At 47.4% G+C, this 26,944-nt stretch overlaps 1 protein-coding gene across 1 annotated transcript in view; it reads left to right on the top strand.

Annotated features, from left to right (window-relative positions):
* LOC149427500 (receptor-type tyrosine-protein phosphatase mu-like) overlaps positions 1-23,065 on the top strand; it is a 46,563-nt gene extending 23,498 nt beyond the window's left edge. The window contains exons 5-7 of the mRNA XM_089667962.1: positions 1,382-1,568; positions 18,575-18,656; positions 22,795-23,065. Of these exons, the coding sequence (XP_089524088.1) occupies positions 1,382-1,568; positions 18,575-18,656; positions 22,795-23,065 (540 nt within the window). The remainder of the gene's footprint in view (positions 1-1,381; positions 1,569-18,574; positions 18,657-22,794) is intronic.
* The last annotated feature ends 3,879 nt before the right edge of the window (positions 23,066-26,944 follow it).

Raw genomic sequence — 26,944 nt, 5'->3', positions numbered from 1 at the left:
TGATGGGCATTGACAGGCATCACTGATGGACATTGACAGGCATTACTGATGGGCATTGACAGGCATCACTGATGGGCATTGACAGGCATCACTGATGGGCACTGACAGGCATTACTGATGCGCACTGACAGGCATTACTGATGGGCACTGACAGGCAGCACTCATATATGGCAATGATAGGTGGCCCTGACTGGCACTGATTGGACCTGTTAGGCGGCACTGATAGGTGGCATTGATGGGCACTCCCCCCCCCTTCCTAGCCAGGCCATTTTTTGCGATAATGCGCTGCGTTACTTTAACTGACAATTGTGCGGTCATGCAACGCTGCACCCACATGAAATTTACGTCCTTTTCCCCCACAAATAGAGATTTCTTTTAGCGGTGCGTTTTTAATCTTTTGCGCTATAAACAAAAAAAGACCGACAATTTTGAAAAAGAAAAATATTTTTTACTTTTTGCTATAAAACATCCAGTAAAAAAATTAAAAATATCTAATGTTGTCATAATTTAGGCCAAGATATATTCTGCTACATGTCTTTGCTAAAAAAAAATCCCAACACATGTAAATTAATTTACGTGAAAATTATAGCGTCTACAAGTGACAGTGTATATATTCTGGAATTTTTATTTATTTATTTATTTTTTTATACTAGCGATCAGCGACTTTTAGCAGGACTGCGGCGGGTATTCTGACACTGGAGGGAACTGACTAACTGCCACTGGCATCCCAAGGACACAGGGCTAATAAAAAGCACTGACACTGTACTAATAGCACTGGGCAGGAAGGGGTTAACATCTGTGGCCATCAAAGGGTTAACTGTGTGCTCTTTTACTGTGTGTGTTTTACTAGGGAAACAGGCTGCTGTGTATTTTTCTGCTGCACATGTTACTGCTGCTGTTTACACACAGGTCTCACCCGTCACTTTTTCTCAGTGATCACTGGGTGCCGGCGGGGAATCTCCAGCCGGGACCTGGTGATCAACATCTGTAGCCGCCAATGGTACAACAGGTAGGGCGGCAGCACGTGGCCCCTACCTGTAAATGCAGAGAGAGAGAGAGAGAGAGAGTGTGTGAGTGTGTGAGTGTGTGAGTGTGAGTGTGAGTGTGTGTGTGTGTGTGTGTGTGTGTGTGTGTGTGTGTGTGTGTGATTTTGCACAGTCCTGCCGCCCTGTAGCAGTACTTCTGCTATAGGGCAGCTGGGAAGCCATTAAATGTTATTAACATAAAATAATTTTAAAAGTAGATACATTTAAAAATTGGCATTAAATAATTTCAGATTTCTTTTCACCTTACTAAAGAACCATTTAGTTATTTATTCTCTTTGTTACTTGGTCATAAAATGAGTGACATAAGATATAACCCATGAAATGATTCCTTGTAGATGAATATCTCAGCCTGGAGGGATTACAATGTGTCCTTTGCTGTGGATGAATCTCTCCAGTTTCCACCCAATGTGACTGAATATAAAATCCCCCTCCAGTATGGAGCCAACTACACCATCACCCTCCGAGGATTCACAACATCTGCAGCTGGGGTTGCAACTGAGAGTATTGAGACTGATATTGGAGGTGAGTACACCGGCAGACATGGCAATTGGAAACTATTGGGTAGAACAGTCATCACTCATAAGTTTGAAGCAGCGAGATTATTATTATTATTATTATACAGTATTTATAAAGCGCCAATAGTTCGCTCAGCGCTGTACATTACAAAGGGAGACAGAACATGTGACAGAACAATACCAATACAATGCAAAACATGAGGGGATCAAGGGCCCTGCTCTTTCGAGCTTACAATCTAGGAGGGAGGGGGTGGTGGCACAGGAGGAGATAGCTGTGGGGGATGGAGTGGTAGGAAGAGTGGAGGAGGGAGGCAAGTTAGCAGGGGGTGGGGTAGGCTTCCCTGAAGAGATGGGTTTTCAGGGTGCGCCTAAAGGAGAGGAGAGTAGGTGATAATCTGATGGGTTGGGGCAGGGAGTTCCAGAGGATGGGTGACACCCTGGAGAAGTCCTGGAGGCGGGCATGGGAGGAGGAGACCAGGGAACTAGAGAGAAGGAGGTCCTGTGAGGAGCGGAGTGTGCGTGCTGGGCGGTACTTGGATATTAGGTCAGTGATGTAGTTCGGGGCAGTATGGTGGACAGCTTTGTACGTCAGCGTTAGGATTTTGAATTTGATCCGTTGCGCAATCGGAAGCCAGTGGAGGGATTGGCAGAGGGGGGTGGCGGAGACAGAGCGGTTGGGAAGGTGAATGAGTCTGGCAGCCGTGTTCAGGATGGACTGAAGAGGGGATAGCCAGCGGCGAGGCAGGCCAGTGAGGAGGGAGTTGCAGTAGTCGAGTCGTGATATGATGAGGGAGTGGATGAGCTGTTTAGTGGTTTCTGGGGTTAGGAACGTGCGGATTTTGGCGATGTTGCGGAGGTGGAGTCTGCACGAGTTTGTTAAAGATTGGACTTGGGGCTGGAAGGATAGGTTGGAGTCCAGAATGACACCCAGTACTCTGGCCTGCAGGGCGGGTTTGATGGTAGCGTTGTTGGATGTGACGGAGAAATCAATGGGGGGTGGTGTCCGGGCTGGGGGGAAGACAAGAAACTCGGTTTTGGAGAGGTTCAATTTAAGGAAGTGGAGCGACATCCAGTCTGATATGTCGCTCAGTAGGTGTGTGATTCGGGCTGAGACCAAGGGGGTGAGGTGGGGGGTTGAGAGATAGATTTGTGTGTCGTCGGCATAGAGGTGGTAGTTGAAGCCGTGAGAGTGTATGAGTTGGCCAAGGGAGGAGGTATAGATGGAGAAGAGAAGGGGCCCGAGGACAGAGCCTTGAGGGACCCCAACAGAGAGGGGGAGTGAGGGGGAGGTGGTAGCATTATAGGTAACGCTGAAAGAGCGTTCTGACAGGTAGGATGAGATCCAGGAGAGAGCAGAATCTCTGAGGCCGAGGGAGTGTAGTTTTTGAGGAGGAGGGGGTGGTCGACTGTGTCGAAGGCCGCAGAGAGGTCAAGGAGTAGGAGCACTGAATAGTGTCCATTAGCTTTGGCGGTTAGCAGGTCGTTGGAGAGTTTGAGTAAGGCAGTTTCGGTGGAGTGTAGGGGACGGAAGCCGGACTGTAGGGGATCGAGGAGGTTGTTGTCGTTGAGGTGAGAGCATAGGCGGGTGTAGACTAGGCGCTCGAGGAGTTTAGATGTAAATGGGAGCAGGGAGATGGGTCTGAGGTTGTTCGGGTCATTGGGGTCCAGGGAGGGCTTTTTAAGTATGGGGGTGATGTGTGCATGTTTCAGAGGGGAGGGGAAGTGCCTGAGGAGAGGGAGAGATTGAAGATGTGGGTGAGGGAGCGTAGGATGGAGGAGGAGGAAGGTCGTAGGAGTTGTGAGGGGATAGGGTCGAGGGGGCAGGTAGTGAGGCGGGCATCAGAGAGGGTCTTGGAGACTTCCTCGATGGTAGTAAGGTCAAAGGTGTGGAGTGTTGGGGGAACTTCAGTATGAGGAATGTAGGGTGGGGTGGAAGAGGAGGTCAGAGCAGTGGTGGGGCCGTGGGAGAGGGGTGATGAGGGGGTAGCTGAGTGAGGGTGAAGGGGGTTGGAGAGAGTTTGAGCAGCGACGAAGTCCCTGCGGGTTATGTCGAGGGGGAGGGGGGATAAGGGGGTAGCTGTGTGAGAGGGGACAGGTTGAGAGGGCGTGTGAGTTGCGGCAATGTCCTTGCGAATTGTGTCAATTTTGTTTTTGAAGTGATTGGCAATCTCAAGGGCAGTGAGTGAGGTGCTGGGTGGAGGTGGGGGTGGAGAGAGTAGAGAGTTGAAGGCAGAGAAGAGTCGGCGAGGATTGGAGGAGAGGGCCTTGATGAGGGTCAAGAAGTAGGCCTGTTTGGCAGCATGGAGGGAGGAGGTGTAGGTGCGGAAGGCAGATTTGTAGCGGGTGAAGGCTTGTTTGGATTTGGTTTTGCGCCATAGTCGCTCTAGGGCACGACTTTGTCGTTTGAGGGTTTTGGTGTGATCAGTCTGCCAGGGCTGGAGCGGTCGGGGTCTGGTGTTGCGTGTGGTTAAAGGCGCTAGTGAGTCAAGGGCTGTTGAGAGCGCATTGTTGTAGGCGGTCAAAGCCAAGTCGGGGCAGGACAGGGGGAGGATGCGGTCGTGGAGTTGATCAGCTGCAGAGTGGAGGGAGGCAGGGTTAAGGTTGCGGAGGTTACGGCTGGTAGTAGTGTGACATTTGGAGGGGTAGGCGTTGGAGGACGAGGAGATAGAGAAGGTGATCAGGTTGTGGTCAGAGAGAGGGAAGGGGGTGTTAGTGAGGTTGTGGGGAGCGCATCGGTTGGAGAAGACAAGATCAAGGATATTTCCGTCGGAGTGGGTGGTGGATTGTATGCACTGTGCAAGTGCAAAGGAGGAGGTTAGGTGGAGGAGACGGGCTGTGTCCGGGTTGTCGAGGTTGACAGGGATGTTAAAATCCCCAAGAATTATGGTGGGTAGCTCAGAGGAGAGGAAGAAGGGTAGCCAGGAGGAGAAGTCATCCAGGAAGCGGGGTATGGATCCAGGAGGCCGGTATATCACAGCAATCTTCAGGGGGGTTGGGGAGAATAGTCGGACGCAGTGGGCCTCGAAGGAGGAGAAGGATAGGGAGGGGGGGTTTGGGAGGACTCGGAAGGTGCTCTGCGGTGACAGGAGCAGACCAACCCCACCACCTTTACGACCGTTAGGCCTGGGTGAGTGGGTCCAGGTGAGACCTCCATAGGAGAGTGCAGCAGGGGAGGTAGAGTCAGTGGGCTGGATCCAGGTTTCCGTGATCGCCAGGAGGTTGAGGGAGCGGGAAACAAAGAGGTCGTGGATGGCGGTTGTTGAATTTCATGTCACAATGCAAGTTTGTGCACCAAACTGCTATAGAGACTTGATGATCAGCTACAGCAGCCATTATCTACCAGGGTTTTCTGGAAATGTGGGATTTCTCCAGAGGTTGTTAGGGGTTCCATGAGCTTTGCCTAGGTGACCTGAAAAATGATGGTGCCTGGATAGTTCCAGCTCCAACACCCCTTGGCAGATCTTTTTAGCTTTCTGTACTGGTGGCATTGTGACCACTAATGTAAGGAGCATTCTTCTCCATAAACAAAAATATAAAGACAATCCTTCCCATTGACCACAAATTGAAGAGACATTCTTTCCACTGGTCACCAATGTAAGGGGGATTCTTCCCACTGACCCCCAATATAAGGGACATTCTTCCCACTGACCCCCCCAATGTAAGGGACATTCTTCCCACTGACCCCCAACGTAAGGGACATTCTTCCCACTGACCACCAACGTAAGGGGACATTCTTCCCACTGATCACCAATGTAAGGGACATTCTTCCCACTGACCACTAATGTAAGAGACATTCTTCCCACTGACCACCAATGTAAGGGACATTCTTCCCACTGACCACCAATGTAAGGGACATTCTTCCCACTGACCCCCAATGTAAGGGACATTCTTCCCACTGACCCCCAATGTAAGGGACATTCTTCCCACTGATCACCAATGTGAGAGACATTCTTCCCACTGACCCCCAATGTAAGGGACATTCTTCCCACTGACCCCCAATGTAAGGGACATTCTTCCCACTGATCACCAATGTGAGAGACATTCTTCCCACTGACCCCCAATGTAAGGGACATTCTTCCCACTGATCACCAATGTGAGGGACATTCTTCCCACTGACCCCCAATGTGATGGACATTCTTCCCACTGACCCCCAATGTAAGGGAAATTCTTCCCACTGATCACCAATGTAAGGGTTATTCTTCCCACTGACCCCCAATGTAAGGGACATTCTTCCCACTGACCCCCAATGTAAGGGACATTCTTCCCACTGACCACCAATGTAAGGAGCATTCTTCCCACTGACCCCCAATGTAAGGGACATTCTTCCCACTGATCACCAATGTGAGGGACATTCTTCCCACTGACCCCCAATGTAAGGGACATTCTTCCCACTGACCCCCAATGTAAGGGACATTCTTCCCACTGATCACCAATGTGAGGGACATTCTTCCCACTGACCCCCAATGTGATGGACATTCTTCCCACTGACCCCCAATGTAAGGGAAATTCTTCCCACTGATCACCAATGTAAGGGTTATTCTTCCCACTGACCCCCAATGTAAGGGTTATTCTTCCCACTGACCCCCAATGTAAGGGACATTCTTCCCACTGACCCCCAATGTAAGGGACAATCTTCCCACTGACCCCCAATGTAAGGGACATTCTGCCCACTGACCCCCAATGTAAGGGACATTATTCCCACTGACCACCAATGTAAGGAGCATTCTTCCCACTGACCACCAATGTAAGGACATTATTCCCACTGACCTCCAATGTAAGGGACATTCTTCCCACTGATCACCAATGTAAGGGGCATTCTTCCCACTGACCCCCAATGTAAGGAACATTCTTCCCACTGACCTCCAATGTAAGGGACATTCTTCCCACTAACTCCCAATGTAAGGGACATTCTTCCCAATTTTTCTTTATTAAAAGTCTCGCAATCAATAAACATAAAATATTATACAGAATATAAAAAAATTATATATATTTACAGCAAAATGAAAATAAACATAGCAAAATCTGCTGTAAGACAAAAGCAAACGTCTCAGAAATGAACATGACATAATTGGGGAAATAAATCGTACTACCACTCACATCACTACACCAGACATCAAACCTGTGAGGTCAAGAAACCACCCCGCCCCCCTTATGCATGCAGCCCTTCTTCAAAAAAGATCTTAATCAACAAAAACTACGGGAGTGAAAAGAACAGTATAAAGGAAAGAGCCCCTCACCCAGAGATGGACAGTTCACCAAAGGCAGGTCTGATATTCCTCCACGCCCTTATCCAGACCGCCCGAGGCTCCCTGCCCTTCTCAAGACCCCGAATCTTCCCAACCTCACCCAGAATATCGTGCACCACCACCTCTACAGGGAGGACTTTCTTCCGGATGGTAATCTGACACCGTGCGTTCCATGTGAAGTAACGGACAACTATACTAACTAGAAAAAGTGTATCCAAATCAAAGTCCCAGTGAGCTGGGAATGCCCCGTACACCCACTCTGCATAACTCATGCGATAGAGAAAGGGGATGCCCAGAACCCTCCCCACCCTTTTATACACCTCTATGTTAAAGGGACACAGGAGCAGAAAGTGGTCCATAGACTCCACCTTACCAACACACTCTGCTCTAGGACAATCTCGATCATCCACAGGGCGGTGCTTCAGGTTCCCTCTCACATAGAGCCTTCCATGGAAGGCGAGCCAGGCTTGATCCCTAAACTTCAAACGGATTCTCTCCAAGTTAATTAAACGCAATCCCTCCCTCATTACGGAGCCTGGGCAATCCTTTAAGGCCAGTAACACACTGAAAGCAGAAGCCAAAATCCTCTCCCCCAGAAGCTTCCTGGGAAGGGACCTGATATCCTCCACTGTCACCTGCCACTGCCGAAGTATTTTCAGACACGGGGCAACATAAGCCGGAAGCTTGCCATGTCGGACTCTCAGACTTTTCACTGGGCCGCCATCTTCCCAGCAATGCAGAAAAGGCCTAAACCAAGACTGAAAAATACCCACCCATCCCGGCGGGGTCTCTGCTAACATATTACTAAGATTGTACTTTAAAAAGAGCAAAGAAAAGAAAACTATCGGGTTGACCATTCCTAGGCCACCCGCCCGCCTGGACAGGTAAGTTACATTGCGTTTGATCAGGTTCAGCCTATTTCTCCATAACAGTTGGAAAAAACAGCTGTAGACCCTTGCATAGAGAGATACCGGCAAGATACAGACGAAGCTGACATATAAAAAGATCGGATCAGGTAAGTTTTGATCAAGTCAACCCTCTCTCTCAAGGAAAGCCTCCATCTCTTCCAGCTTGCTACTTTGGCATTGGCAACTACCAACCTGCTTTCCCAGTTTTGATGACCATAGTCACCAGGACCAAATTTGATGCCCAAAATTTTAATTTCCTGCTGGGGCTCTGGGAAGGCATCCGGAAGTTCGAAGCTTTCACCCTCCTCACCCATCCAGAAAACTTCACTCTTTTCATGGTTGACTTTAGAGCCAGAAGCCTCCGTGTACTGCTCTATCACAGAGACCACCTCCTGCGCCTCCTCAGTCCCAGAGATAATAACAGACACATCATCAGCATAGGCAATGACCTTCAAAGGCGGCACACCAGCAATGCCCAGAGGCACCCCGCACAACGATGCGCCCTCTAGCCTTCTTACAAAGGGGTCGATTGCGAAAGCATATAGCAGGGGGCTCAAAGGACATCCCTGGCGCACACCAGAGCCGACCTCAAAAGGCCGCCCAACCCAACCATTAACAAGTGGGAAGCTCTCAGCCCCTTTATATAATGTCTTCAGCCAATCTATAAACCTCCCCTGCAGGCCGTATCTACCAAGCAGCAACCACAGATATTCATGATTCACTCGATCAAAAGCTTTCGCCTGATCCAATGCCAGCAAGTACTTTCTCCATCCAGCAGCCCTGCATCGTTCCAAAGCCTCCCGGATAGCCAAAACCGCTGAAAAGGTACTTCTACCTTGGACCGAACAGTGCTGATGGCTGGACAACAAATCGCCTGCTACTGACGACAAGCGCCAAAATAGAATCTTTGCCAAGATCTTTCTATCAACATTGAGAAGACTGATGGGGCGCCAGTTCTCAATCATTGAGGGGTCTTTACCTTTTGACAGAAGAATCACAGCGGATTGCCTCATGGAGGGAGGGAGCGAACCCTCTTCTAGACAGCTGTTAAAAACCTCCGCTAAAAAGGGAGCCAGAATGGACTTAAAACACTTGTAAAATTCAGCTGTTAATCCATCTGGCCCAGGCGATTTTTTGGTAGCCAGCTTGTCTATAGCATGAACTACCTCATCCGCTGAAATTGGTTCTGTCAAATTCATCAAAAGCAATGCACCATTTCCCAATCCTGGAGTAGAATCCAGAAAGCTTTCCATCCTGTCCCGGCTAAGGTCCTTTCTTCCCAGGAGGTCTGCATAATACGACCCAAAGATCTCCAAGATCCCTGATCTGGACTTTATCAGGGAACCCGTACTGTCTTTCAGGCCAATGACCGTCTTAACTGCTATGCCTTGCTTACAGTTCTGGTAAGGATCAGGTGAGTGATATTTCCCATAATCCCTCTCCAGAACCAAGGAGGCATGCCGGTCGTAATGACACTTCCTAAGAAGAAGCTTCACTTCAGAGATCTCCCCTAGATCCCCTCCATACGAGACAAGACGATCAAGCTTCCTCCGCAAATGCTGGTAGGCAATATACATACCAAGCTGCTTCTTCTTACTTATGGCCTTGAAAAGTCCAATCGCCCTTTGTTTCACAAGCTCCCACCACTCTGACTTACTGCTGCAAAAGTCCAGAATAGAAACCTGTGCCTGAAAAAAATCCTCAAAGGATTGTCTTACCTCTACATCTTCCAGGAGAGCCGAATTCAGTTTCCAGACACCCCTTCCCCTGGGTGGAGTGTCCGAGGCATTCAGAGACACAGACAGCATACAGTGGTCAGAGAACTCAACCGCCTTCAACTCAGGAGCCGAGAAAGCAGAGTTCTCCTTTAAAAAAAACCTGTCTATCCTGCTCTGACTATTCCCTCTCTGAAATGTGAACCCCGTGCTGCCAGGGCAGTGCTTAATGTGCACATCTACCAGGCCTGCCTGTCTAACCAAATCTCTGAGAAAAACGCTATCATAACCCAGCCTGTCTATGGAGCCTCTCCTGTCTTCAGGCCTAATTATGGTGTTAAAGTCACCTCCAAAGACAACCTGCTAGGACGTAAAAAGGAAGGGCTTGATCTTTGTGAGGAGGCATTTCCTGCCCCATTTTGACTGCGGTCCATAGATATTGATCAGGCGCAGGTCCTGCCCCCTAACAGAGACGTCTAAGACAATGCATCTCCCCATTTCTACCTCAATTACCCGCCGGCACGTTACCATATCGGTTTTAAAAAGGACCGCAACTCCGCTGCAAGGTTCAGCCGCAAGAGACCAAAAGGAGGGACCACATCTCCACTCCCTTTTTGCTAGATAGACATCGGCCAAAGTATTGAGCCAGGTCTCTTGCAAAAATAAAATCTCAGCATCAAACTCGCTGAGCAAAAATAAGGCCGTATCACGAGCTCTTGCAGATTTAATGCTGGTGACATTAATGGTCGCCACCTTTAACAGAGTGGGAACTGCCATCAGGATGATTGGGGTAGTCGTTTCTTAACCTCTACCACACTCTCATCACCCGAAACAGCTCTCTTCAGAGTACGTGACTCCCCCTCATCCATAGATGATAGAGAAATGGATATATCCGATACCATCTCATCACCTGACAAAACTGAAAAAGTATTGCCAAGAGGGACCCCTCCTGGATCTGATTCTGAGGAAGAGAGGACAGCTCTTCTCATCCTCCTCTTCTTCTTCTTCCTCTTCTCCTTCACCCTCTTCCACCCTTCATCAGCCGAATCCCCCCCAGCAGGAGGTGAGACATGGGACATGGATACCCCTCCCTGAGCCTCATCAGCTCCACCCCTATCCGGCACCCCCACAACCTCCTGACCACGTTTGCGCTGATGGGGGACAGGTACCGGAGGTGGAGTAGGCCGAGAGGGAAGATCCGCTAAACCCGCCCCCCCAGCAGCTTCCGCCAGTCTGGAGGATCTACGTACTGTAGGATTAGGGACAGGAGGGACAGACTCAGGGGTGACATTACTGGGGGAAACACAATCTGACACAACAGACACAGGAGGTACAACTACAGTTTCCTCCCTAGCATCAGCTGCCTCATCCTCTTTATCCAGCCTCTGCAGCTCAGCCTCCAGTCCAGGCAGGTTGTGTAGTGCCTCTGGGCACAGACTGTATGGATGACCCAGCTGCTGGCACAAATTACACCGAATCTCGGTGCATTCTTTGGCCAAATGGCCAAAATCCTGGCACAGTGAGCACTTCTTTATGGTGCAGGATGATGCAAAATGGCCTTTCTCTCCGCATTTGTTACAAACTTTAGGCTGACCTTGATAGAAAATGGTCAGCCTATCCCTCCCCAGAAAGGCTGAGCAGGGAAGATGCTGAACCACATTGCCCAGCACCCTCAATTGCACTGACACCGTCCAGGCCCCTGTCCATATCCTATGCTCATCCAGGACCTTCCGCAGTGGGGTGAGGACCTCACCATGTCGGCGTAGCCAAACTACCAAATCAGCCTCTGGTATGGATTCATTCCGGACCAGGATTGTCACCGATTTTATCAAAGGCTGTCTGGAAACAACCTTTGCCACCAAACCTTTCCACTGCTGAAGGCTCCTGCACCTCCAATATCTCTCCCAAAACAGGTCCAGGCCTTCAGGTTTTACAAATGACAAATCGTATTCATAGCTGCCTACTGGGCACATCAACGCAAACACATCACAGGCTTTAAACCCCATCTCTAGAATCAACTCCGCCACCCTCCCCCTTACTGGTGGGTTCCCTTCCCCCTCCCACTTCAACTGTACCACATTCCTTCTCCTGACCCCACCAACCATCCCACCACCAAACCTCCCAAAATTGTGACCATTAGCATTCCCAACACTACCCCCACCCCCCTTGGTGCGACTCCCCAAAACAGAGGCATAGCTCCCCCCAATCCTCCCAGCAGCAGAAACATTTGTGTGTCTGGGAGCATCTGGTGCAACTCTAGCAGATACCGATTGCACAGATCCAGGATTGGATGGTGTATCCTCTTTCTGCTCAGCAGGGGGAGAAATGTCATTTTTACCTCTGTCAGCAATGTTAACCCCTTCACCTCCACCCACCACCAACACATCCATTGCTTTACCAGTATCAATAGTCATAGACTTCACAGCAATGTCCGCATTCACTGCTGCAACCATAGAAGCTCCATCAGTCATCTCTTCATCCAAGAAAGAAGACTCAGCCCAGGACTGGATTGGATTCTCAGACACAGCAACAAGTGAGACATCCATGTGTGCTGTTTGCTCTCCATGTTGTGCAGTGTGCTGCTCCCCTCCCCCACCAGCATCAATCAGCTCTGGAGCACCTGGGAGCTCAGGTGAAACAGTCTCTCTGCAGGTGGCAGCCATCTTGCATGTAGAGGGACTACTGGTCTCAGCAGAAACAGCAATTTCCATCTGTGGGGTGCTTGGTGCAGGTTCATCCACATTCCCCTGATGGTCTGGAGATCTCTCTGCCAGGAATTTTTCCTCCAGGTTGGATGAGGATTCCTCCACAGCAGGCTGCTTGCAGAGCTCCTCATCCACAGTACTGACCACAGCAGGTGGGGCAGACATGCTGGGAGCAGCCATGTTGGTATACTGGGATCTCTCCACCAGTCTTGGCTTTGCTGCTCTGTACCTCCTCTGTCCATCCTCAGGGACTTCTGCAGGGTCATCAGTGAAGGCAAACTTGTCTGCTCTCAGGGGAGACTCCATGTGCTGAATGAACTTCAGGGTTCCATACTCACCCTCAACCCCCTGGCTGGTTGCCACTGGTGATTCCACAGCCTGACATGGGGGGAGAGATGCTGATGTAGATGGAACTGGGTCATCCATTACCTGAGGCTGCTGATCCACAGAGCTCACTGATGTCTGGCTGGCAAATCTCCTCTCATGTTCAAATTTTTCTTTAAATGCACCACTTCTGGCTTTCAACTTTTCTAATAATAAAGATTGTTTCTTTACTTTATCCTCCATGTGCTGGAGCGCTGGCTTCATGCCCAATCTGTTCTTGCTCCAGGCCTGGCAGTATTTGGCTCTGAAGGTTTTGTGTTCAGATTTCAAAACATTGAGTTTCTCCTCAGCTCTTCCAATAGTCACAAATCTATCAACAATCTTCTGTCTGAAGACATCGACATCCTCACCAGGGCCGGGACCCACAGTCAGGTCCTCCACCTCCTCCTCTTCACTAGGCCCGGTCTCATCAGGGGAATCCCTCCCAGGGCCTCCCCCTGGATCAGGCATGGTTCCTGGGCCAAGCTAGCAGGCAAGGCCCAGGCTTGAAAATGCTGGTTCTCAGGGAGAGCTCCTTCAGTGTGTCCTTCTCCTTCTCCCACTGACCTCCAATGTAAGGGACATTCTTCCCAATTTTTCTTTATTAAAAGTCTTGCAATCAATAAACATAAAATATTATACAGAATATAAAAATTATATATATTTACAGCAAAACGAAAATATACATAGCAAAATCTGCTGTAAGACAAAAGCAAACGTCTCAGAAATGAACATGACATAATTGGGGAAATAAATCGTACTACCACTCACATCACTACACCAGACATCAAACCTGAGAGGTGAAGAAACAACCCCGCCCCCATTATGCATGCAGCCCTTCTCCAGAAAGAAGATCTTAACCAACAAAAACTAAGGGAGTGAAGAGAACAGTATAAGAAAAGAGCCCCTCCCCCAGAGATGGACAGTTCACCAAAGGCAGGTTTGATATTCCTCCACGCCCTTATACAGACCGCCCGAGGCTCTCTGCCCTTCTCAAGACCCCGAATCTTCCCAACCTCACCCAGAATATCGTGCACCTCCACCTCAACTGGGAGGACTTTCTTCCGCAGGGTAATCTGACACCGTGCGTTCCATGTGAAGTAACAAACAACTATACTAACTAGAAAAAGTGTATCCAGATCAAAGTCCCAGCGAGCTGGGAATGCCCCGTACACCCACTCTGCATAACTCATGTGATAGAGAAAGGGGATGCCCAGAACCCTCCCCACCCTTTTATACACCTCTATGTTAAAGGGACGGTGGAGCAGAAAGTGGTCCATAGACTCCACTTTACCAACACACTCTGCTCTAGGACAATCCCACTCATCCACAGGGCGGTGCTTCAGGTTCCCTCTCACATAGAGCCTTCCATGGAAAGCGAGTCAGGCTTAATCTCTAAACTTCAAAGTGGTTCTCTCCAAATTAATTAAACGCAATCCCTCTCTCATTACGGAGCCTGGGCAATCCTTTAATGCCAGAGACACACAGAAAGCAGAAGCCAAAATCCTCTTTTCCAGAAGCTTCCTAGGAAGGGACCTGATATCCTCCACTGCCTCTTCCACTGCTGATTTATTTTCAGAAATGGGGTAACATACGCCGGGGGCTTGCCATGTCGGACTCTCAGACTTTTCACTGGCCCGCCATCTTCCCAGAATCACAGAAAAGGCTTAAACCAAGATTGAAAAATACCCACCCATCCCCGCGGGGTCTCTGCTAACATATTACCAAGACTGTACTTTAAAAAAAGAGCAAATAAAAGAAAACCATTGAGTTGACCATTCCTAGGCCACCCTCTGGCCTGAACAGGTAGGGTCAGGTGTGGCACCTTCCTCAACTCAGAAGCTGAGAAAGCAGAGTTCTCTTTTAGAAAAACTTATCTATGCTACTGTGACTATTCCCTCTCTGAAATGTGAAACCTGTGCTGCCAGGGCAGTGCTTACGATGCACATCAACCAGGTCTGCTTGTCTAACCATATCTCTAAGAAAAACGCTATCGTAACCCAGCCTGTCTATAGAGACTTTCCTGTCTTTAAACCTAATTATGGTGTTAAAGTCAACTCTGAAGGCAACCTACTGGAATGTAAAAAGGAAGGGCTTGACCTTTCTGAGGAGGCATTTTCTGTCCCATTTTGCCTGTGGTCCATAGATATTGATGGGGCCCAGGTCCTGCCCCCTAATGGAGATGTACAGGACCATGCATCTCCCCATTTCTACCTCAATTACTAGCCAGTACATTACCATATTAGTTTTAGAAAGCTCTGCAACTCTGCTGCAGGGCTCATCTGCAAGAGAACAAAAGGAGGGACTACTCCTTTTTTGCTAGATGAACATTGGCCAAAAGTATTAAGCCAGATCTCTTGCAAAAATAAAATCTCAGCATAAAAATTGCTGAGCAAAAATAAGGCAATATCATGAGCTCTTGCATATTTAATGCTGGTGATATTAATGGTTGCCACCTTTAATGAAGCTGGATATGCCATCAGGATAATTGGGGTAGTCGTTTGTTAACCTCTACCACACCCTCATCACCCAAAACAACTTGTGAGCAAGGTGCAGTGTGGTGTGATGGGCAGAGGAAACACCAAGTCCAAGTTAGGCAATAAAGTTACCATATATTGAAGTAAGGTTCAAAACAACTTATTCAGACCCAGCGGGTAGGCACACCCTTCTAGAGCCACTTACGAACTGTGACAGCGGTCTAAAGACTTGAAGATACCAACAATGTCTGCAACGAGGAGTGGAGTGGGGCCTTTCCAGCCCTCACCCAAAGGGGAGGCTTCCTAGAAAGAGGACATAGTCCCTTCACTGACCCTACTCCTCAGGAACATTTTCCTACATCTAAGTAATGTCCCTGCCAGACAGGGAACCTGTCCCTGCACTAGCCACTGGCATAAAGTGAATCAAACCAGAGGGCCAAAGTCTTAAATATACTTTGCCTGACTCACGATGGCCACTGGAGTCACATGGGGAAACAGCATGCAATCGGACAGCGGTCTCCTCTTGACTGCAGGAAGTAATAGAGGAACCAAGTTTAACTTCCTTCCCCTTTGGCATTGCTACTTCGATCAAGCACCACCTGCAGTGAGGAGACTGCACCTGTCTAAAAGCTCTCTTCAGAATTTGTGGCTCTCCTTCATCTATAGATGATAAAGAGACAAATAAGACACCATCTCATCACCTGATAAAACAGAAAATGTATTGTCAATAGGACCTCCCCTGGGTCTGTTTCTGAAGAAGAAAGGACCACTCTACTCATCCTCCTGTTATTCGTTTTCTTCCTCCTAATTCTCTCCCACCCCTCATCAGCTGAAACCCCTTCAACAGAGGGTGAGACATGGGATATGGACACCCCACCTTCAAACCCATTGACCCTATCTCTATCCAGCACCTCTACACTCTCCTGGCCATGTTTGCGCTGTTGAAGGGGAACACAGGAGGGACAGACTCAGGGATCACATTACTAGAGGAAGCATGATCTGACACAACAGGAGGGGCAACAACAGTTTTGTCCCTAACTTCAGCTGTCTCACCCTCTTTATCAAGCCTTTACAGCTCGGTCTCCAATCATGGTAGGTTATGTAGTGCCTCTAGGCACTGACTATATGGATGACCCAGCTGGTGGCACAAATTGGACCAAATCTAGGTGCATTCTTTGGGCAAATGGCCAAAATCCTGGCACAGTAAGCATTTTTTTTAACAGAGCAGGATGATGCAAAGTGTCCTTTAACTGCAGACTTATTACAAAACTTAGGCTGACCCACATACAAAAATGGTCAGCCTTTCCCTCTCCGGAAAGGCTGAAGAGGGCCGGTTTGGAACCATATTGACCAGTACCCACATTTTCAGCAACACTGACCGCACCCTTGTCCATATGCCATGTTATCAAGGACCTTCTGCAGTGGGGTGAGGACCTCACCATATCGATGTAGCCATACTACCAAATTAGTCTCTGGAATTGATTCATTATGAACCAGGATTGTCACCAATTTTATCAAGGCTGCCATGAATACCGTTGGCACCAAACTACCAAGACCCTTGCACCTCCTATATCTCACCCCAAAAAAATGAGACCTTAAGGTTGCACAAATGATAAATCGTACTCAAAACTGCCAACTGAGCAAATGACAGAAAAAATATCAGAGGCTTTAAAACCCCCAAAATAGAAGCATAGCTTTCAACATTCCGCCCTTCTGAAGAGCCATCTGTGCGTTTTGAACCATCTGATACAATTTTTACAGATAACCCTTGTACAGATTGGAGATTGGTTTGTATTACTGATTAATCCTTTTTCTCCTGAGTAGGGAGAGAATTATCACATTTGGTAATGTCAGCATCATTAATGCCACTCATCACCCCCCCACCATCAACAAATCCAGTGCTTATCAGTATTGTCATTCTCATTACTTGCTGGCACACTCTTAGTTCCTGCTGTCTTCACAAAAGTGTCCATACTCACTGCTGCACTGATAGGAGTTTCAGTTCCAACTGGTATTTTTTCCCCCACCAGTACATAGCTCTAAGCTAAGGAAAGTGAATTCTCTTCTGACACAGCAACTGCAAAAGGCGAATTGGTACTGACACAAGAAACTTCCATGGCTGCTTCCACTCCGCATGCTGCTCTCTATCAATCCCCTTCTCCACAAGAATCAATCACCTCTGGAACATAGGTGAGCTAGGTGTAGCAGGGTCTTTGCAGCTGGTGGCCATCTTGTCTGTCTGGGGCACTGCTGGTAACAGCAGAAGCAGGAGCAAGAAAAAACATGTCTGGGGTGCTTAGAACAGGTCCACCCCCATTCCATTGATGGTCCAGAGACACCTTTGTCAAGGGTTTTCCTTGTATGTCCACGTAAGGGTCCTCCATAACAGAAAGTCCAACAGGTGGTCATTTGCACAACTTCTCCTCCTGCTCATCAGTAACATCCACCAAAGCTGGTGGGGCAGACATGTTGGAAGAAAGCAGTTTGGTGTAACAGGATTTCTCCACCAGTACTGGCTTTGCTGGTCTTTACCTCCTCTGCCCATCCTCAGGAACCTCTGAAGGATCATCAGAAAAAGCGAATCTGTAACTCACATGGTCTACACTATGCACCCATACTGTTCATACCATACGTACACACTGTCTACCCACATGGTCCACACTTTCCACACTATATAACCACACTGTCCTCCCATATGGTCCACACTGTGCACCCAAATTGTCGACACCGTACACCCACACTGTCTATGCCATGTACCCATATAGTCTACACTGTGCACCCACACGGTCTATGCCATACACCTATATAGTCTACACTGTGCACCCACACTGTCCACACCATACACCCACACTGTCCTCCAATATGGTCGACACTGTATACCCAAATTGTTGACACTGTGCACCCACACTGTCTATGCTATGTACCCATATAGTCTACACTGCACCCACACGGTCTATGCCATACACCCATATAGTCTACACTGTGCACCCACACTGTCCTCCAATATGGTCGACACTGTGCACCCAAATTGTTGACACTGTGCACCCACACTGTCTATGCTATGTACCCATATAGTCTACACTGCACCCACACTGTCTATGCCATATACCTATATAGTCTACACTGTGCACCCACACTGTCCTCCCATATGGTCGACATTGTGCACCCAAATTGTGGCCTCTGTGCACCCACACTGTCTATGCCAGATACCCATATAGTCTACACTGTGCACCCACCCGGTCCACGCCATATGTCCACACTATGCACCCACACTGTCCACATTATACACCCAAACAGACACTCACAGACTCGTGTATAATAAAGGGGGTTGAGGGGAGTGCTCTTCACTCTGGGCACTGGCTGATCTTGTCCCAGGGATGTAAAAGGAGATATCTCATATTTAGTGAATCAAATTGTTTATATCATTTACAATTAAATTTAGTAAAAGTATGTGAAATAAGCCATTACTCAAAGTTTGATACAAGTCTAAATTAATTCTACAGTTTGCAGTATCCATATCATCCCTGGTCAGACCACCTTTACTGGCACACAGCAATCAGTTCTGTTTCCTGATCAGATCTCTGAATCTTCCATTCCAGATCCTCCTCTTCACATGGAGAAGACAATACGTGATGTCACTTTACAGCTCCACCCGGTTCTCAGTTTGAATGGGCCAATCAGGTAAGAAACTACTTACAATTGCTCAGCATGTAAAAGAAAATTGAATCCCAAAGACCGGCTACATACTGATTCCAGCATTTTCATAGAACTTTACTGTTCTAGATGTGAACACTGGAAGTTCAGCTTGGGACCTCCATCACTGATGTGTTTCACGATAGAGACAAGGGCTACCACAAGTGTGAATGAGCCTATAAAGAATCTTCAGGTTACCAGCGCCTCTTATTTACCTTTCCAAACACTTTAAGAACTCCTGTCTGGGAAAGACACTTCATTTGTACAGTGATGGGTTTCCTAGCCTCCCCTTGACCTAGTAAAACAGCTGAGCCCAGTTCTAGAAGTGTCCTTTCTTCAGTTAACCCTTTTGGAAAAGGAAGAAATCCTTCTATCCCTTCACCGCACCCTTAGAGTAGAGGTGGTTCTAAAGAGCAGCCTGAGTGCCTATCAGGGACAAGGGGTGGGTAAATGGACAACCTCCCTGGCATAACTGTATAGGGAGGTTCCCCCTCACCGGATGCTCACTCCAAATCTGTGGCTAGTAACCAGCCAGCTGTGGCTTCATGGCTGCTCTGACAGCTACGGCACATCCACTATGTACCCACAGCTAACATGAAAAAACCATCATGCAAGTGCAACTACCTTCTAGCTGCTAGAAAGCAAGCAATTGGCCACACTTGTGCAGTGCACACACCATGCCAACCATGGGCAGTGGGAGCAATGTGGCAGGGAATGTTGTTGGGCAGTACACCCATTTTATGGTATGCATTAGGAGCAGGGAGGGGGTACAGTTCCCTATCCTTCAGCACTGGATGCATCTGTCCCAGTACTGGTGCCTGCTGTAATAGATGGAGGGCTGGAGATTCACAAACTCATAAAAGGGCATGTCATGGACAGTGTTCCATTAGAGTTTTGTGCTGAATTGTATGTTTTTATCTATTGGGTTGTGATTTGAATAAAAGACATTACTGCACTAATAGGGCATGTTTTTCTTTTATTATTTCAATTTGAGGAATATCTGTCATTATTGATCATTTGACCCACTTCACATAGTACCTTATCCAGTTGGAGTTCAAGTGTATATTGACTTCTTTCAGTGCAGTGAGGTCGTACATTTTGGTGAGAGTTTCTTTAAATTTCATGTGAGGTCTCCACAAATTCCGTACCAGACCATTATCTGAGCATGCAGCCTGGTAGACCAGGAAAGTAGGGGGGGCAAGTGTGCAGCTCTCCTCTTGAACTATACTAGGCCACACTCCCTCAACATTTTGCCACCAGGGACTGTCACGACCGCGGTCGCCGCCACCAACAGGGCGACAATCGCACGACCGCTACTAACAGTAATACGTCACGGCCACGGCGTCAGACCCCAGACCTTCTCACCAAACTCGTGACCGAAGGGACGGCCGATCTAAAACCGCGGTGTGACGTGCGTAACAAGGCCACACTCAGCCGCACCCAACACAGCGATTGCCCAGCTAATGGACTACAATCAGTGCCTGCAGCCTGAATGCGCTTGTTACTGGGTCGGGTTAATTACGCAACTAACCCTCTACTGCCACCACCACTTTTGTCGGAGACTGGGAAAGTCCCGTTATCAAATATACACTATAATGATTGAAATATTGATCTATATAGCACGGCCCGCGGACCTGCTATACAGAGATATAACAAACCGTAGCGTCTCTTCAAAGGCAGGGATTCGTGAATTGCAAGTAAGCGCTTAGAAACAGTTTAACACTTTCAGAAAGAAAGATTTATTACTAAAAGCGTCAGACAGATGCAAATAAATATTTACAAAGAGATGTCACAAAAATATATCTATATGTATATAAAGACACAGCAAAGAGGTAATTAGGAAGAAGATTACAGGGTTAAGTTACTTGCCCATATGCCTGGGTTTGCAGTCCAAGATGCAGAGCAGAAAGGTTCTTTGATCTCCTCTGTTACGATGTTACCTCGGAGATCTCCTCGTGTTAAAAAAAAAACAACTTTCACTCACTCTCTAGGCTTGTCAGCCTGTCTTTTTTAAAAGTCCCTCACAAAGGGAGGGGGGCTCTGACTACACCTTTTGGGAGTGGTCATTGGGAGATTTTAAACTGAAACTGCCAGCTCATGTCCCATGATATGAAACATACGGTTGACCTGAGGAATGTTCAGTTCTTGGGTCAGGTTGATAAGGTGTGGGGCTTACATAGCTTTGGGTGACCAAAGTGACACCTCTGCAGAAGGGCTGGCTCCACTTCTCATGTCTTAGCCTGGTTGTTCCACATCATCTGCCAGGAGATAAAGTCTGCCTCACAGGAATGCAAGGCGGGGGGGGGGGGATGTGAGGAATGATTCGAGGAATACCTCAAATACAACAAGCTAAAGGAGAACTCTGCTTCCAGCTGGATGAGCTAGTTTGCTACAGGGACCTCCCTGGCAAAGCACCTTGTCCCCATGTTGATGTGGGCAAGTAACTCTTCCCATAATCCTGGCCCAGTGGTTGTGGGGTTGCAGGGGAAGACTTATAGGATACCTGCCACACTATGTGAATGAGTATGGGGTACACAGAACCCCTACTCATTCACCTAAAAAAAGCAACAGTAAAAAAAAAAAAACAACACAGCTTGACCTTTATTGAAAAAGTCCCCCAATGTATATAAACCATCAATCACGTCATCCAGCAATATACTGTAGGTCTACATCAATCACGATAAACGATGGCCCCCGACCCCAACAAAACCTGCCACCCACTGAGCTCCTGTCACTTGCCAGCTCTGAACGACCGCTCCACTTCCCCCTGTTGCTGAAGTAAAAGGAAACCAAAGGAGGACAACAAAGATAAAGGAGAAGGGCAAGAGATAACAAGAGGATGAAAACCACCTCATCTGCTCTTTGTTATGTTACATATAGGAGTCTCAGGTCTTTAACCACTTCCAGACCGGACACTTTTACCCCCTTCCTGACCAGGGCAATTTTCAGCTTTTAGCGCTATCACACTTTGAATGACAATTGCGCGGTCATGCAACACTGTACCCAAATTAATTTTTTACCATTTTTTTGAGATAGATAAAGCTTTATTTTGGTGGTATTTATTCACCACTGGGATTTGTATTTTTTTTGCTATGTAAATGAAATGTCCAAAAATTTTGAAAAAAAGTTTTTTTTTTATAAAATTTTGCAAATCAATAATATTTCATCATAAATCTTAGCCAAAATTTATTCCGTTATCTTTTTAGTAAAAAAAAAAAAATCCAAATTAGTTTATAAGCAAAAATTATAATTTTTAAACATTTTTTTTTACATTTTTATTTTATTTTTTTATATTATTATTTTTTATTTTTATTTTTATTTTTTACATACTGTCACCCTAGCAGTACAGTGTCACCATGGTGACACTGTACTACTTGTGAGGGGTGATGAAGATTTTTTTTTTTTTTTTTTACACTGATTGCTTTTACACCCATATAGGATGTAAAAGCAATCATTTCTCTTTCTCTCTGTGTGCATTCATGCACTCATTGAGAAGAACTGAGTGAGCTGTGATTGGTCACATCCTGTCACATGGTACAAGGCTTTTGTGAATAGCCTTGTACCATGTGACCTCTGTGATCATTCACAGATTTCACACGTAGTAAGCAATGATGTCACAAGTGACATCTTGCTTACTACTTTGCATGTGATCACTGATTGGCCAATCAGTGATCACATGATCGGGACCTCGTACAGAGGTCCCGTCCGACGATCGGTGTTTTCACTGTGTCCGGAGGACACGGCGGGCACCGGATCGCGGTGCTGCGCGCTCCCAGGAAGCGCGCACAGGCAGGGTGCGGGGAGGCCGTTTATTGACGGCCACCCGACCCTGCAGTGCCACCGTCCGGCCGTTTATATACAACGGCCGGTCGGGAAGTGGTTAAGGATCCTAACAACCCCCTTGCCCTGAACAAACATGGAGGACCTGTCTATTTACACGTTTGCTCCTTAATTTCTGGAATGTTTGAAAGCATTCCTTAAATATGATGTATTAAGAGTTCAGCAGATCATCTTTATGTGTGTAGATATAATAATTAAAACTGGAAATGTTTAATTAAACATGGCAGAGATAAGCACATGTGTTCTATTGCATAGTTGTGATTATTCCGGTATTTTCTGCCTGCAGCTCCTATGAAATAATTGTCTTTGGTGGTCAGGAAGGCAATTCAACAAAGGAGTGTCTGAAGTTCAAGAACACACCGTACAACTCCAGCTGGTCTCCGAGCCGTTATACTGCAGCTCTCTTTCCTGCAGAGACCCTCACCGAACCCAGAACCTTCACCTTGGGGGATGACCACCATTATAATGGGTTCCACAATGCTCCTCTTATCCCCAACCACAAATACACCGTCTACATTCGGGTCACCAGCCGCTGGAAACACGTATGTCTATACTGATGTCTTCCTGGTGTGTGAGTGCCATGAATGAGGGCCGATAGTCTCTGTTAGTGTTGGGCTTTATGTTTGAGTTGAACTGTTCGCCCACCGCGCCCCACAATGCACTGCACCCTGACAGTGCATTGTGATTGGCCAAAGAAATGCACCTGACCACAGATCAGGTGCACTGCTTTGTTCAATCACAGCGCATGATGACGTCACAGAATTTAAAAATTGTCAGACGATGGGAGCCAGTGTCAAGAGCAGAGCATTTTTTTTCTTTCTTTTTTTTCAGGTTGGCGGTGGCGGCAGAGGGCATTGTGATTGACATTGGATCTACTTTAGGGAACATTTTTTTATTTTTGTTTTTATTAACCAGTTGACCTCCAGAGGATTTACCCCCCTTAATGACCACGCCTCTTTTTGCTACTCGGCGCTGCACTAATTGAACTGATAATTTCACGGTCATGCAATGCTGCACCCAAACAAAATTTACGTCCTTTTTTTCACACAAATAGAGCTTTCTTTCGGTGGTATTTGATCACCTGTGCGCTTTTTATTTTTCAAGCTATAAACAAAAAAAGAAAAACAATATTTTTTACTTTCAGCTATAAAAAATATATAGTAAACTCAAAGTTGGTTATAAATTTAGGCCAAAATGTATTCTGCTCCATGTTTTTGGTAAAAAAAAATCCCAATAAGTGTATATTGATTGCTTTGTGTGACAGTTATAGCGTCTACAAACTATGGTACAGATACTGCAATTTACACCATTTTTCTGTTATACAGCGCTGCACTAGTTTAACGGACAATTGCACGGTCATGCAATACGGTACATAAATGAAATTTACCTCCCTTTTTTCCACACAAATTGAGCTTTCTTTTGGTGGGATTTGATCGCCTGTGCGGTTTTTATTTTTTGCGCTATAAAAAAAAAGGCTGACAATTTTGAGGAAAAAAAAACAATATTTTGGACTTTTTGCTATAAAACATGACCAGTAAAAAAAAATGCAAAAATCAAATTTAGTCATAAATTTCTGCCAAAATGCATTCTGCGACATGTCTTTGCTAAAAAAAAAAAACAATACGTGTAAATTAATTGGTTTACGTGAAAGTTATAGCGTTTACAAATGGCGGGAAAGATACTGGGATTTTTAGGGGTTTTTTATACTAATAATGGCGGCGATCAGTGAATTATGGCGGCGATCAGCGACTTATGGCAGCGACCAGCGACTTATGGCGGGACTGCGGAGGACATTCTGACATTGGGGGGTACTGACTTGGGGTCACTGACATCCCCAAAAACATTAACACAGTGATCAGTGCAAAAAGAAAAACACTGACACTGTACTAATGGCACCGGGGAGGAAGGGGTTAACTTTATTTTGCAGGGAAGGGTTATCTGTGTGAGGGGAGTGTTTTACTAGGGGGCGGGCCGGGGTGTGTACTGGGCGGGACAAGGCTGATCGAGAGAGAGAAACTCTTCTGTCTCGATCAGCTCGTCCTCGAGCTGACAAGGAAGTGATAGACAGCACAGCTACTGCAGCTGTGCTCTCTGTCACTGTTTACTGCCGATCGCCGGGAAACAGCGGCTAAGGACCGGCTGTGACCCGGCTACTGACATCCGCGACAGTGATCGGCGGGACAGATAGGGCGTTGGCGCGCCTCGCGCGTGCCCCCTATCTGTTTACAAAACACACATTTTAAAACGTGGTTTTGCCTGCCCGTGCCGCCCTGCCGCCGTATTTCTACAGTGGCTGGGCGGCAAGTGGTTAAAGGACTTGTCAAAGACTGCCTCCTGTCATTTTTACACTACACTTTTTTTTTTTTGGTGAATTGATAGCGGTACCATGCACCCCATACTCATTCACATGGGGGGGCCGGGATCTGAGGACCCCCTTGTTAAAGGGGGCTTCCAGATTCCGATAAGAACCCTGCACGCGGACCCCCACAACCACTGGCCAAGTTTGTGGGGAAGAGACCCTTGCCCCTAGCAACATGAGGACAAGCAGCTTTGGGGGGGTGAGCCCCCCTGCCCCAAATCCCCCCCCATGTTGAGGGCATGTGGCTTGGTATGGTTCAGGAGGGGGGCGCTTGCTCATCCCCCGCCTTCCCTGACGTGCCGGGCGGCATGCGTGAATACGGGTTTGGTAGGCATTTTGGGGGGTCCCCCATGTCATTTTTTTTTAATGTTTTAATTATCGGGCAATGTCGGCAGTTTTTTTGACATTCACGCCAATCAGTGACCACATGCAGAGTAGTCAGCAAGATGTCACTTCTGACATCATTGCTTACTACGTGTGAAATCTGTGAATGATCACAGAGGTCACATGGTACAGGGCTATTCACAACAGCCTTGTACCATGTGACAAGCTGTGACCAATCACAGCTCACACAGTAGTTCTCAATGGCTGCAAGAATGCAGCCAGAGAGAAGGAGAAATATTTGCTTTTACAGACTTTATGGGTGCAATCAGTGTAAAAAAAAAAAAAAATCTGCATCTCCCCCCACAAGTAGTACAGTGTCACTATGGTAACATTGTACTGCTAGGGTGACAGTATGTAAAAAAATAATTAAATAAATAAATAATAATATAAACAGATTAAAAAAAATGTAAAACAAAATGTTTAAAAATTATAATTTTTGGTTATAAACTAATTTTGATTATTTGTTTTTTACTAAAAAGGTAACTGAATAATTTTTGGCCAAGATTTATGATGAAATATTATTTATTTGCAACATTTTCTAAGAAAAACACTGCTTTTCAAAATTTTTGGACTTTTTCATTTACATAGCAAAAAAAAATCTGTCTCAAAAAAATGCTAAAAAAATTCATATGGGTACAGTGTTGCATGACCGCACAATAGTCATTCAAAGTGTGACAGCGCTGAAGGCTGAAAATTGGCCGGGACTGGAAGGGGGTGAAAGTGTCCGGACAGGAAGGGGGGGAAAGTGTCCGGACTGGAAGGGGGTGAAAGTGTCCGGACTGGAGGGGGGTGAAAGTGTCCGGACTGGAAGGGGGTGAAAGTGTACGGACAGGAAGGGGGGGAAAGTGTCCGGACTGCAAGGGGGTGAAAGTGTCCGGACTGCAAGGGGGAAAGTGTCCGGACTGGAAGGGGGGGAAAGTGTCCGGACTGGAAGGGGGGGAAGTGTCCGGATTGGAAGGGGGAAAGTGTCCGGACTGGAAGGGGGTGAAATTGTCCGGACTGGAAGGGGGGGGGGGGGAGTGTCCGGACTGGAAGGGGGGGGAAGTGTCCGGACAGGAAGAGGGTGAAAGTGTCCGGACAGGAAGAGGGTGAAAGTGTCCGGACAGGAAGGGGGTGAAAGTGTCCAGACTGGAAGGAGGGGAAAGTGTCCGGACTGGAAGGGGGTGAAATTGTCCGGACTGGACGGGGGTGAAATTGTCCGGACAGGAAGGGGGGGGGGGGAAGTGTCTGGACAGGAAGAGGGTGAAAGTGTCCGGACTGGAAGGGGGGGAAAGTGTCCGGACTGGAAGTGGGGGAAAGTGTCCGGACTGGAAGGGGGTGAAGTGTCCAAACTGGAAGGGGGGGAAAGTGTCCAGACTGGAAGGGGGGAAAGTGTCCGGACTGGAAGGGGGTGAAAGTGTCCGGACTGGAAGGGGGTGAAAGTGTCCGGACTTGAAGTGGTTAATAGAAAAAAGTATAGTAAAGACAAGAGAAAGCACTATATATCAGCTAGATCTAATAATATTGTTGTTTGTTAAAGATGATATACAGAGAATGGTAAATAGCCTATCCCATCTCTCCTGCAGGTGGAGACGTCATCATGTGCTTTTTGCTGGAGTCACTGAAGGTGAGTTGGGTTATAGAGTCTCTACTGCAACATTCCTCTTTATATGGGGGGGGGGGGGGGGAGGGCATCTCTTGTGCTACAGGTGGG

The sequence above is a fragment of the Staurois parvus genome, unplaced genomic scaffold, assembly GCF_062004578.1.
Source record: "Staurois parvus isolate SC_StPar_1 unplaced genomic scaffold, SC_StPar_1.0 ptg003711l, whole genome shotgun sequence".
Taxonomy (NCBI): domain Eukaryota; kingdom Metazoa; phylum Chordata; class Amphibia; order Anura; family Ranidae; genus Staurois; species Staurois parvus.
Note: the sequence above shows the minus strand (reverse complement) of the source record. Positions and strands in the feature narration are given on the sequence as shown.